At 34.6% G+C, this 11,937-nt stretch overlaps 1 protein-coding gene across 2 annotated transcripts in view; it reads right to left on the bottom strand.

Moving 5' to 3' along the window:
• LOC135831775 (nephrin-like) overlaps nt 1–11,425 on the bottom strand; it is a 195,717-nt gene extending 184,292 nt beyond the window's left edge. For both annotated transcript variants that reach the window (XM_065344524.1, XM_065344522.1), the window contains exon 1: nt 11,028–11,425. In XM_065344524.1, coding sequence (XP_065200596.1) covers nt 11,028–11,103 — 76 coding nt within the window. In that variant the 5' untranslated portion in view covers nt 11,104–11,425. The remainder of the gene's footprint in view (nt 1–11,027) is intronic.
• Between the last annotated feature and the right edge of the window lie 512 nt (nt 11,426–11,937).

Raw genomic sequence — 11,937 nt, forward strand, 5'->3', positions numbered from 1 at the left:
AAAAATCAATTAAATGGAATGCCAGAATATGTAATCCGATAGATGAAATTTCTGTGAGTATTATCATACAAGTATAATGTACTTTAGATAAAAACTCTGCCCTCAAATCACCTATCTGCCAAAAATTTGAAATTTTTTCAAAAATTCTTTTTTGAAAAACAAAGGTAAACAAAGTTTTTAAGCATTCTACCTACTTTACCCCAGAACATATAAAATAGGAAACTGAACAATGTTGAGCAAAAAAATTACACGCACCAACATTGCTAAAAAGTGTTCCCAAGCTCGCAAAACGTTATTTTTTTCTTTTTGTGAGAATGACACGTGAAACGAATAATGTAATGCCAGATAGAACGATAGAAAAATTGTGGATACTCGTGGAATACCTGTCACTCAATCATTGTTATTCCTTTTCAATCATGCTTTTCACTTTATTTTGGGTATAGGCGAATTATTTCGATCTTCGATACATACCTGAGTAAATACGTATACGATTTACGAGTATGTAGTGTATCCACGTTCGGTTCGAATGAACCAAATCTGACAACGTTGCATTAACGTTGCAACGTTATAGCCGCCTCGTTTACGGCATTTATCTTTATCTCTTACTTACGACACATTAATATCCGAATATGTAATGCGTTCATTATTATGTAAATATACGATTAATAATATTTTATTTAATGATTTCGTTATTCGAATAACGCGAATTCTACAATGGCGCAGTCGGTGAAAGTAAAAAGACAGTTTTAAAGTGCCGGTAATTTCGTAATTATCAGTGCAGTGTTGTGTGGTAAAACTCCGTTTTCGAAAATGGATCAATCCAACATCAAAGCGTTTGATGTCCACTCAACTTCAGCTTCCTCGGAATGGATTCGATGGAAGCGAGCTGTCGACCTATATATTCTTTCGAAAGGATACACAGACGATAAACGGAAGCAAGCTACCCTGTTATCACTAGGTGGTATGGATTTGCAAGATATTTATTATGCAATACCTGGTAACGAAACGAAATCCGACGAGGAAACTTGGTATCAACAGACCATAAGGCTTTTAGACGCATACTTCATTCCTAAAAGCAACGTTACTTACGAAAGGTATGTGTTCAGTAAAATAATCCAACGTCCGGATGAACTGACCGAACAGTTTATTAATCGTTTACGACGACAAGTGACGAAATGTGAGTACTCTGACGAAGATGCTCAACTCTGTCAACAAATCGTCGCCGGATGTTGTAACGGAGAAATACGCAAAGAATGTCTTGAAAAGAGAGTACTGTCAGTAGGCGCTATTCAAGAAATTGCTCAGAAAATCGAAACCGTGTCGTCACAGTTGTCAGCGTTTGAGCCGAAATCTACACCAGCGTCCATACCTGGAGTAAACTCGATAAATAGAATTGCGTCGTCGAATTCTACACGATCGAATGATTCGAAAATCAGTTGTTATGGTTGCGGTTCGTCCAAACATCGTACGAAAGATGATTCTTGTCCAGCAGTGGGAAAAGAATGCCGTTTCTGCCATAAAATTGGTCATTTCGATAGCGTCTGTCACGCAAAGAAGAATCAGAAGGAGGATAAACCTCAGAATAAATCGCGCCGCCGTGATAGAAAGAAACCGCCAAGGTCGTCTGATGAAAAAAGCGAAAATTCGTCCGCCTCGGGGAAGAAATCGGTAAATCAAGTTAGTACGGTTAACTACGTGTTCCACGTTTCGAGTAAAGCTCGTGCCAAAGAACTTCCTTGCGCCGTCGGAGGAGTTCAGTTTGCGTTCACCGTAGATTCTGGTGCTGATGAAAACATCATATCGAAAAGTGATTGGTGTTCGTTGAAAAGTCGCAACGTTAAAGTCGTGTCTCAAGTGCGTAACGATGAAAATAAAAAGCTATTTGCATTCGGTGCTTCGGAGCCTCTCGCAATAGTTGGCAAATTCTCCGCAGAAATTTGTGTTGGTAATCGTTCGCTAGTGGCCGAAATCGTAGTCGTCGACCAGGACAATGTACCAGCGTTATTGTCTCGAGAAACAGCGACTGATCTTGGAGTGTTGGAGATTCGCATACCACAGTCCAACGTTAACGCCGTAACTTCGACGATTTCACCGAATCGCAAAGTTTTCCAAGGGATTGGTTTACTGAAGGATGTTGAAATAGACATTCCCATCGACGAGTCCGTACCGCCGCATCGACAGAAACCTAGACCCATACCGCTCAATCTACGAGATCAAATCGACGAGGAACTCGACAGTATGCTGGAAAACGACATCATCGAGCCGGTAGATACTCCGTCACCGTGGGTATCGAATATGGTAATTTCACACCATAACGACAAAATTCGTATTTGTGTCGATATGCGTGATGCAAACAAAGCGATCATCACTGAAGATTATCCGTTCACAACGATGGAGGATATTCGCGCCGCTGTTAAGAGCGCAAAGTGTTTCGCCCGTCTCGATTTACGCCGTGCATTTTACCAGATCTTACTCAAGATTAAGTCCAGGGTGATTACAACGTTCATAACGCATCGAGGTTTATTCCGTTCAAAACGTCTCATGTTTGGAATAAAATGCGCACCTGGTATTTTCCAAAGTATCCTGCGCAAACTTCTGAAGCTTCTTGGTTTCGCAATCAATTCAGCCGACGATATCTTCATATTCGCTAACTCAGAAGAAGAACTGTTCCGTTATGTAAATCAAGTGATCGACTTGCTCGAGCAAAATGGTCTCACGCTGAACTACGATAAATGCATCTTCTACGCGACGAAAATCGAGTATGTTGGTTTCACCATCGTTCCAGGTGGAATTCAAGTTTCAGACGAAAAACGAGCCAAAATCTTGGAATGGTCCGCACCAACGTCCAAGGCCGAAGTTGAAAGCTTCCTGGGCTTCGTTAATTTTGTACGTCGTTTCATTCCGAATTACAGCGCTATCGCAGCACCGTTGTACGATATCACGCGCAAAAACGTTCATTTCAAATGGGAACAAGAACACAAAAGTGCGTTTCAAGCACTGAAAGCTCAGTTGACCACGGACCGCATCCTGAAGAATTTCAATCCGCGATACACAACACAGCTGTATTGCGATGCGTTACGGCATTTATCTTTATCTCTTACTTACGACACATTAATATCCGAATATGTAATGCGTTCATTATTATGTAAATATACGATTAATAATATTTTATTTAATGATTTCGTTATTCGAATAACGCGAATTCTACAGAGTAGATATGTTTATGTATTATAGAGAGTTCGCAAATCAACACATGAATTGAGATTATATTCTACCCATCGTCGACTTGGACGGATTTATAGATTTCGATTTATGCACGATGATTATCTTGAAAAGACCTATAGCCTACATGATAACTTACTATGCTACCACAATGAAGACGAGTGCAAAGACCCGAAGCTCATTTTTCAATTTTTGGAACATTTTTCAAAAATTCTCAAAAATTTATAGCAAAGAATTAAACGGTTGAAGATTAACAGTAAAGGTTTCACGAAACTTTCTCTTTCAATGCAAATCAAGTTGAATCTCACAATTCCCTTAAAAGTATCCCATTTTGTGATAATTAATTTTATGAATTTCAAAACAAAATTTTCGAGTTGAAAATTTACAAACTGAAATAGAAACGTAACACTGCTATACATATTTGTAACAGCGGTTATTATCAGAACTCCTTCGTTCATCGTTCCTTTTCGCTTTATTTATTAAGTCCTGAAATTCGAAGGGAATATAATTTATTCATTGCATTGGTTTAAAACAGTAACCGTGCAATGACAATGAAGCAGTATTTTATAGTGAAAAAGTACAATTTATCAACTTAAATACCTTCCAAAAAATAAAAAAAAAACTTCATATGGTTCAAATATATCTACCTACTCGACCCTTTGGTAATTCAAGCGTAAAATGCAATTTCCAAACCTACATACGTGTACAGTGCAGTGTAAGAAACGTCGTAATTTCACCATTAGGCCCTCTTGCAGTTCTACAATCGTGACACCTTGCAAGTGCGAAAAAAGCAAGTCGACATTAGCGTACATTTCTGATGTCAGATCAGGTTTACAGAATAGGAGGTACGAATATAGGGTGCATAAAGAAGAAAAGCTACGTACATAATATAATACGAATACGCATATAGGATGCGTCATAAGTGAGGTATATTCCATAACTTACACAGCCCACCCATCGTACATCACATATACATACAAGTATACTTAATTATGTATCACTCATTTAAAAAGTTGTGGTTTTCCTCAAAATTGTTGAGAAGTGAAAATTTTTAATAATTTTGTCTGTTAGACCTTTCCATTGAACAACAAACACGAGTTCTCTATTTTTGACCACTTCTCCACTCCATCCACTAATCAAACTTATTCGTTCCTGATAGAAAATAATCCGCATACGTATTATTCTGATTTTTAGCCAATTTAAAGCCAAAATAGGTACTTAAGAAGGTATAATACAAATAGGCATGCACTCAAAAAAGTCTGCAAAAAAATTGAAAAATGTTTAAAAATTGACAAACTAAGAATTAAAAATGTGATCATTCTGCAAAGGAAATGAGCTTGAAAAAATTCAGCTTCTCCTCCAAAAATAAAGTTGCTTTCAATTGCTGAGTGAACTTTTTCTAAATCAACACTCGCTCGCTCCAGTAATTGCGAAGGTTGGTGATAGGTGAAAAGTCAGATTGAGAAGCTCATTTTGTGAACCACCCTATAGAATACGCAAACGTACAAAATTACTTTCGGAAAACCTTCGTCGGCTCGCCACGATCAAATTGTAAGCGGAAAATTTGCCGTTTCGACTTGGCGTACCATTTCCAATAACAATAACAACAGTTTTTTTTTGTTGATTATTTGTATTTGTTCAATGTTACTTTCGAAGATTGATACACTTTATCGTTCTCACTAAATTACATCCATTACGTTTGTGCCGCTTGTTCAGCCGAAATTCGTGAGCACGAGCACCAATCTTCATACATCGTAATAATCCAACACCATATAGCAGGAAAAAGATAACATTTTTCCATATGTATTCCTCTGCTATTACGAATAAACGTCGGGTAAGCTTTATCGTTTATTAAAGGCTGATATTTGGCATTGCACACGTTCGCCATAAAAACAACGCCAAAACTAGTGTAATCGAGAGAATAAAATAAAAGACGCATTTTAAACAAGATTAAATATCCAATTTTTGTTCTTTCCATTTCCTCCAGAATCTAGTTCAAATATTAACGGCACACAGCTCGAAAGAAAACTTGCCATTATAACCATACCATTGCACCAACTTTATGGAGTTCACTTTGTGAAAATACGACCCAGCTATATCGTAAATTGTTTACAAACATTGAATATTTCAAATCTACATACTTCAAAAAAATAAAAAATAATAAATTCGAACACTTTATAAATGCATACTTAACATCGCACAGTTAGGTATCATACCTAGCTAGTAGCTACCTACTTCATGCGTATACCGAAAATCGCAATTCGAATATTACTTCGTTTATTTTCATTCAAAAATAAAAATAAATAAATAAATAAATAAAAAGAAGTCAATTTCAACATTAAGACTGAATGTGCCCTTTTTCACTTAGAATTCAATAACCAATCGTTATGTCGATATCATTTATTAAATTTGTTTACAGAGCACTTGGTAATTTTAAATTGCGCAAGAATCTCGCTCTTTTCTTTTGAACTTCCTGTTTTGGACGATTGTAAAAAAATAAAAGAAATAATAATAATTAAAAAAAAACTCTGAATAACAAGCTTTTATAAATGATACACTATAGGCATATTTTTCCAAAAGATGATAAGAAACGCTTTTACAAAGAATTTATTTGAGCTAATTTCAAATTCTTACGTGGGAACATAATTTTCTAAAACAAACCTTTTACCGAAATGAGAAACTATTCGTTAAAAACAAAATTCTTTGCAGTTTCTACCCACCCGATTGAAAAATGAGTATTTCAGTATGCTAAACTTTTATTTAGGGTCAAATCATTTTTGCCTGTTTCGCAATAATTCACCTTACAAGGAAACCTTTCGAACTTACACTTTCCGATTTGAACGAAACCAAACCACCTATAGATCGAAACAGCATGTTCTAAAACTCCTTATAACCAAAATCCCAACCACTATTTTGACTTTTTGATTAGTGAGAAGATGGGATGTGATAAATTTAGTTCGATTCTATCCCAAGTTGAGCAACAATAAGACTTGTTAAAATCTGTTTATTAGGTTGAACGTTATTAAATTCAAAAACTTCACTCATAATACTTCCCCTCCAACCCTCCATCTTCAAACATGGTATGTATGTAGAATAATATATATATGTGTACATACTATTATATTAAATTCAACAACTTTTTTCAGTCCCCAAGCTCATCCTCTTCCATGAATACAATATCGTAATAGTATTTTTTGTAGCAAGCGTTGGTACGTCAAGTAAAATCCTTACCCTAGCATTCGCTGTTTTTTCCTCAACTTTTAAATGAACCGGCATCTTTTAGCCTTCACTATCGTCACGTATAAATTTGAATCACGTAAGTTTGAGTATAACAAAAACAAAATCTCAATTCTATTATAGAACACAGCAGGTACATAAATTCAAATTACAATTTTTCAATTTTTTGTTCAAAAAACGAGAGAGAGAGAAAGAAACGCTTATTTGTCTGCCATATTTTATCCGTGCCTCAAAAATATTAGTTGTTTTATTCACTTTTATAACATCATTTTTAGTATCGTAGGTATCTTGTACGTATATATGTACAATATCAACGTGCTACTGGGAAAAAAACTTATACCTATCTCGACGTTTAAAAAAAAGACTTATTTGAAAAATTCCTTACACGCAGATATAGAAGTTAGGTACACTAATAAAGTAACAGTACGAGGAAATAAATTTAAATTTTTCAAAAATTCCAACAAATATGGCATAATACCTACTTATAAGTTTTAGGTATGTTCGTATCATGCCATGAGCGCATTTTTTTCATACACATCCGCGTGTATTTTGTTTCGATAGGTACATACCTAATATATCATTTTTTAAAAATTAAATAGTTTTACAGGACGGAAAAAAGAAGAAATCAAAAATAACCCGTTAATAAGTTCGCTGGCATTAAACTCCATAAACAAATTTTACACAAGAATGAAAGCAAGACGAACTTTTCAAAAGATTTTTTTAATTGAAATACCTACCAAACAAGAAAGAAAAATCGAAATTGTTATTATTTTAGATAAACTTCTAATATTTCGCAATAAAAACAAATCAAGATCATCGTTTTATATTTGCCAGACAACCTCAGTCATCTACCATCATTTAAAAGTATTCGTTCGAAAAATAAACGAAAAAATTTAATTTATCCTCTTCGTTTAACTAAACTGTTTCTATCATATAAAATAAATTAGTTTCATAATTTATAAAAGTTGTTGTAACCTCGGAGAAAAAAAATACAGGAGAAAGCTCCAAAAAATTTTAAACTTCGCCCACTAAATATCGAATGTTTTTGACGCTGAAATTACTTAAAAGATGAAAAAAAGTTGCTTAATACTTTTTTCCGCATCGAACAGAAAAAAACACCTCGTACAAAAACGAAAAACTTAATACAGAATGAAAAAAAAAAAATACTTCGAAAACAAAAATAAAAAAAAGAGAGAATTTCTTTAAAGAAAACATTCCAAAAGGGTTAATTTCCCAGCTTTTCCTGAGCTTGAATAGAGCCCGTGCGGAGAACTGTCTGACAAAGGATGTATAAAAAAAAAAGCAGAGGAGAAGGAGAAGAAAAAGAAACTTAATAAGCCGCCAAAGCGAATTTCCTATAAGCGAAAAAAGCAGTCAATTGAATAATTCATTTCACCCTGCTTTGAATCTAATACCTTATTATCAATTTACGTCGCAAAGTCGCCCTCATATTTCAAATTTTTATTTATTTCATTAGTTTCATCGCGTAATAATTGTACCTATAAATGCTTGTTTACCTACATGAGAATCTTTCGACAAATTAGTTTCAGACTTTCAATGGACTTTCCTGGCTTTTCACGAAATCCTTATGATGGTCAAACAACGATACAATAGAAGGGATTTTTAAGAAAAAACACAAAAACACAAATTATTTTTTGGTTTTGTGTTGAAAACAGCATAATTTTATAAGATGATACTTATTCTCCTTAGAGTTTTTACAAGACTACTTCATGATTAAAAATAAAAATTGATAGGTTTAAAATATTTTATGGACGGTTTCAGCTCAAAAAGTCAGACTTACTGAATTGAATAAAAATATACAGAGGACTAATCCATTCGCATGCGTACTTAGTACGTATGTTGGCTGTACAATCATGAGTAGGTCTAGGTACCATGTCCTGTCCATGTCCCTTCTCACATACCTACATTCGAGCTTCTGACTGAAGAAGGTATTCGTTGAGGGTAAAATTTTACAACACATTTTACCACCTACACTTTCTTATCTTGACTAGAATATTTTTCTTGTTTCTAGCTCCCTCTCGCGGCACGCCAGCCGCCTTTAAAACAAAGAGCACATAAAAGTTCAGAAACACCCCTTAAGACTGGTCATCGTTCATCATAAACGTACCAACAGTTATATTTGAGAAAACGGTTCAAGTTACAGCTGTTATATTTACAATAAAGGTTGCGTTTTATTTTTATAAATCACGAACCTCTATACTAAAGAATATGAACGTACATATACTATACCATACCTAAGGTAAGCATAGCCCACACGTTTATTTAGTTTCAACACTCTTTAGGGGTGTGATATTTTTTGAACGACTTTAGATCAGTCATATGTTCGTTTTTCGACATTTCTACATCATTTTTCCAGCTCGCGTTCTTATAATAGAAATCGTAAAACGATAGAGCAGAAACCAAGCAACCAGCTGGATTCAATCAAGATCCGATAGATGATTGACAAATATGCCACACGATTCACTTAACCAACTGCATGTAGTACTATTTGCTATTCGTTTTACAACAGCTAAAATTCAATATTATTTCAATGAAACGCGTGAGTGTAAGTTGTATAGTAATTATTAGAATCATTTTCTAATTTTTCGAATATTTGTAGAATGTAACGTTGTGCATGGAAATGATTAGTTTGAAATTTCTGAAAAAAAATTGGAAACTCACTGGAGACTTCAAAATGGCCTACAAGCGATTCTGTTTTTAAACATGTCTTTTTTTCCTTATTTTTATTCTTATATTTTCCTTTGGAAATTACTCGAGAGTTGACTAATGAGGTGACAATGCTTAGATTGTCGTGATAAACTGTCTAAAACGATCGTCATGATTCCTACAATAAGCAGCAGGCAAATTTCATTTTTAACTCTACCAGAGAAATTTGAAATTTTTATAGAACATTGAAAACTCGTTGGTGGTTCCAGCATGGATGGTCTAAAATACGGTGATAGTTTTTCAATTGCAACGCTGAAAATTATATTCACGTTGTTTCATTTTATTTGAATAAAAACATCAACTCACTCGATGAAAATTCGCTATAATTTACAAATTTTAATGTTTGAAATTTTCAAAAATTCACAAACACTTAAAATTTTGTTCGCGAAGATTTTTGGACGTGATTTTTCGATCCAGTTTCGTTATTTATTCAAATCGGAGTGTTGTTGGTGTATTCAAGTAGATCTTTCGCACAATTAGAAAATTTCAAAATAAACGTACTTTCGCCGATAATCTAGTAGGTATATTATTTATGAAAACTTTTAAATGAAAAATTCAGATAGGTCATCGTTGACCTTTAATTCAAAACCGAACAATACAAAAAAATGAATATAAAATTAACTGAACGAAAAAGTGAAACAAACTTAAAATTAATAGCCATATAAATCGTAATAGTAAAGAATAAGGGTCATTAAAATAAGACATGGAAAAATGCTCTGTGAATCGTCGGCATCAAGCCAACAAGCTAGTTAGTCAGTTACCAACAGTGATATTCAACTTGTAAGTTGTAACCGAGTTTTTAATTTGGAAAAATTACGAAATTACACCCACGAATGAAAAAATATCGCATAAGTACCTATTGAACGAATTTTCAAGGGAGGAATTTAGAAAAACGAAGTCAAGTAGGTATCGAAATGATTTTACTATAAAATTTCAACGCTGTAATTGCAAATGAGATCAATTTCCTATCTGCTGCGTAACCGTGAAGTAAAAATTACAACTTCGTAGCTTCGATTTTGCAAAATGTATAAAAATGTAAATTTTAATTTATTCCAATAATATCTCTCAACGTAACAATTCAAATTTATTTGCATTATTCTCGCGCTAAAATAACGACTAGGTATCGGTTTATGGGATCGACTTCGTACCTAACTACGTATATTTTACAGCAGTTTAACCAATATTTAAAAAAGGGTAAGTAAGGAAAAAATGCTAGATAATGTATTCGTATATACGAATGTAGACCACAATAATAAGGTACATTACATACATCAGCGATGAAGTAAAAATCGCAATTATATAGTAAGTATTTTTGAGAAATGATTACAAAATTTGGCTTGTTTGTTCTTCAATTGATAATACATAGATTCTTAGGTACTTGAAGTGCATCTCTCTCTTGATGTCACCTCCGCTAACTACTCACCTGTCACGAGTTTAAAGATAGGTACGAAAAGAAACTCTTCAGGTATACTCAAGTAAGAACACAAAATAACCAAGAACAGGAAGACAGGATCATGAAATGCAAAACACCATGATATGATGATAGTTGGAATAAAAAATATGTCACCCATGACAAACATCATTCAACAGCATTGCGATTGACCAATTTTTCGCGCGTAAATTCCTAGCACACCATAATCCGAACGACTGTTATCTCAACTCGTGATCAAGATGATGCGTCGCCGTCGATATGCATACTCGTAAGTCGTAACTCCACGCTAGGAGAAAGGACTATATCTATCTACCGGTAACCGGCGCTCAGAAAGTCATGACGCATCCTCGAGTACACCTTTAACCGAGCATTTTAATAATAACCACTGTTACTGTTAAATTCAATTTACCTGATTTAGAAAGAAGTAGCATCGGAATGAAGATGTAGAGGAATGAAAGTGCATTTTTGAATCCTTTTTCCGCCATAGCTAATGGGAATGTTTACGTTCACTAATAGCGTAAAACTGCGGAACACAAACGAATAATTACACTATTTTTCGGCATGAACCCGAAATTAAAAAACAAAAACACCGACGAAACATGAGTATTTAAAATACACTACGAACAGATTTAAAAATGACATACAAACAAATTAAATTCGTGAACGATTCGCGAATAATAAAAATAGGTACATAAATGCAACTTTTCGAAACTTACGAAAGATTTTAAAACACATGAATAACTACGTCGAGCGCACGCGACACGCAATACATTCACCTAACCAAGTAAACGAAATACTGCAGACAAATAGACGCATCCGAGAGAGAGAAACGAAGCGCCATCGTTAAATCTCAAGCCGGCGTTCCCGATGTTTCGAGATGCATGCGTTAGAGCGAGCTGCATTATTTAGATTCAGACTCAGACTAAAAGCAAAGCGTGAAAACTGAAAATGAAAAGTAAAAACTAAATAATTATTGTGAGTAATAATGGTAAGACATAAGACAGCATCAATAGTAGTGGTAAGTTAGTAGGTATTAGTATCAATATCAACGTGTCACTAGACTCAATTTCCAATCGTCATCTTTGTACACTGTCACTGTTGCACTTGCACTTATCGTTTGTCTGCCTCCTGCCCTGCCCTGGTCACAATGAATGAAAGAGAGTGAGTCACTTTAGTACAATATCGAAGCATTGGTCATACAATGATTTCGATATCTCATCATGGGTAATGCCTTTGTTCTGCAGTGGAGAGGAAAGGGGACAAAACAATATTAAAGGGATAATAGTAATGTACCTAATATAGGATTAGGAAGGGCGCTT

The sequence above is a fragment of the Planococcus citri genome, chromosome 1 (assembly GCF_950023065.1).
Source record: "Planococcus citri chromosome 1, ihPlaCitr1.1, whole genome shotgun sequence".
NCBI classification, from domain to species: domain Eukaryota; kingdom Metazoa; phylum Arthropoda; class Insecta; order Hemiptera; family Pseudococcidae; genus Planococcus; species Planococcus citri.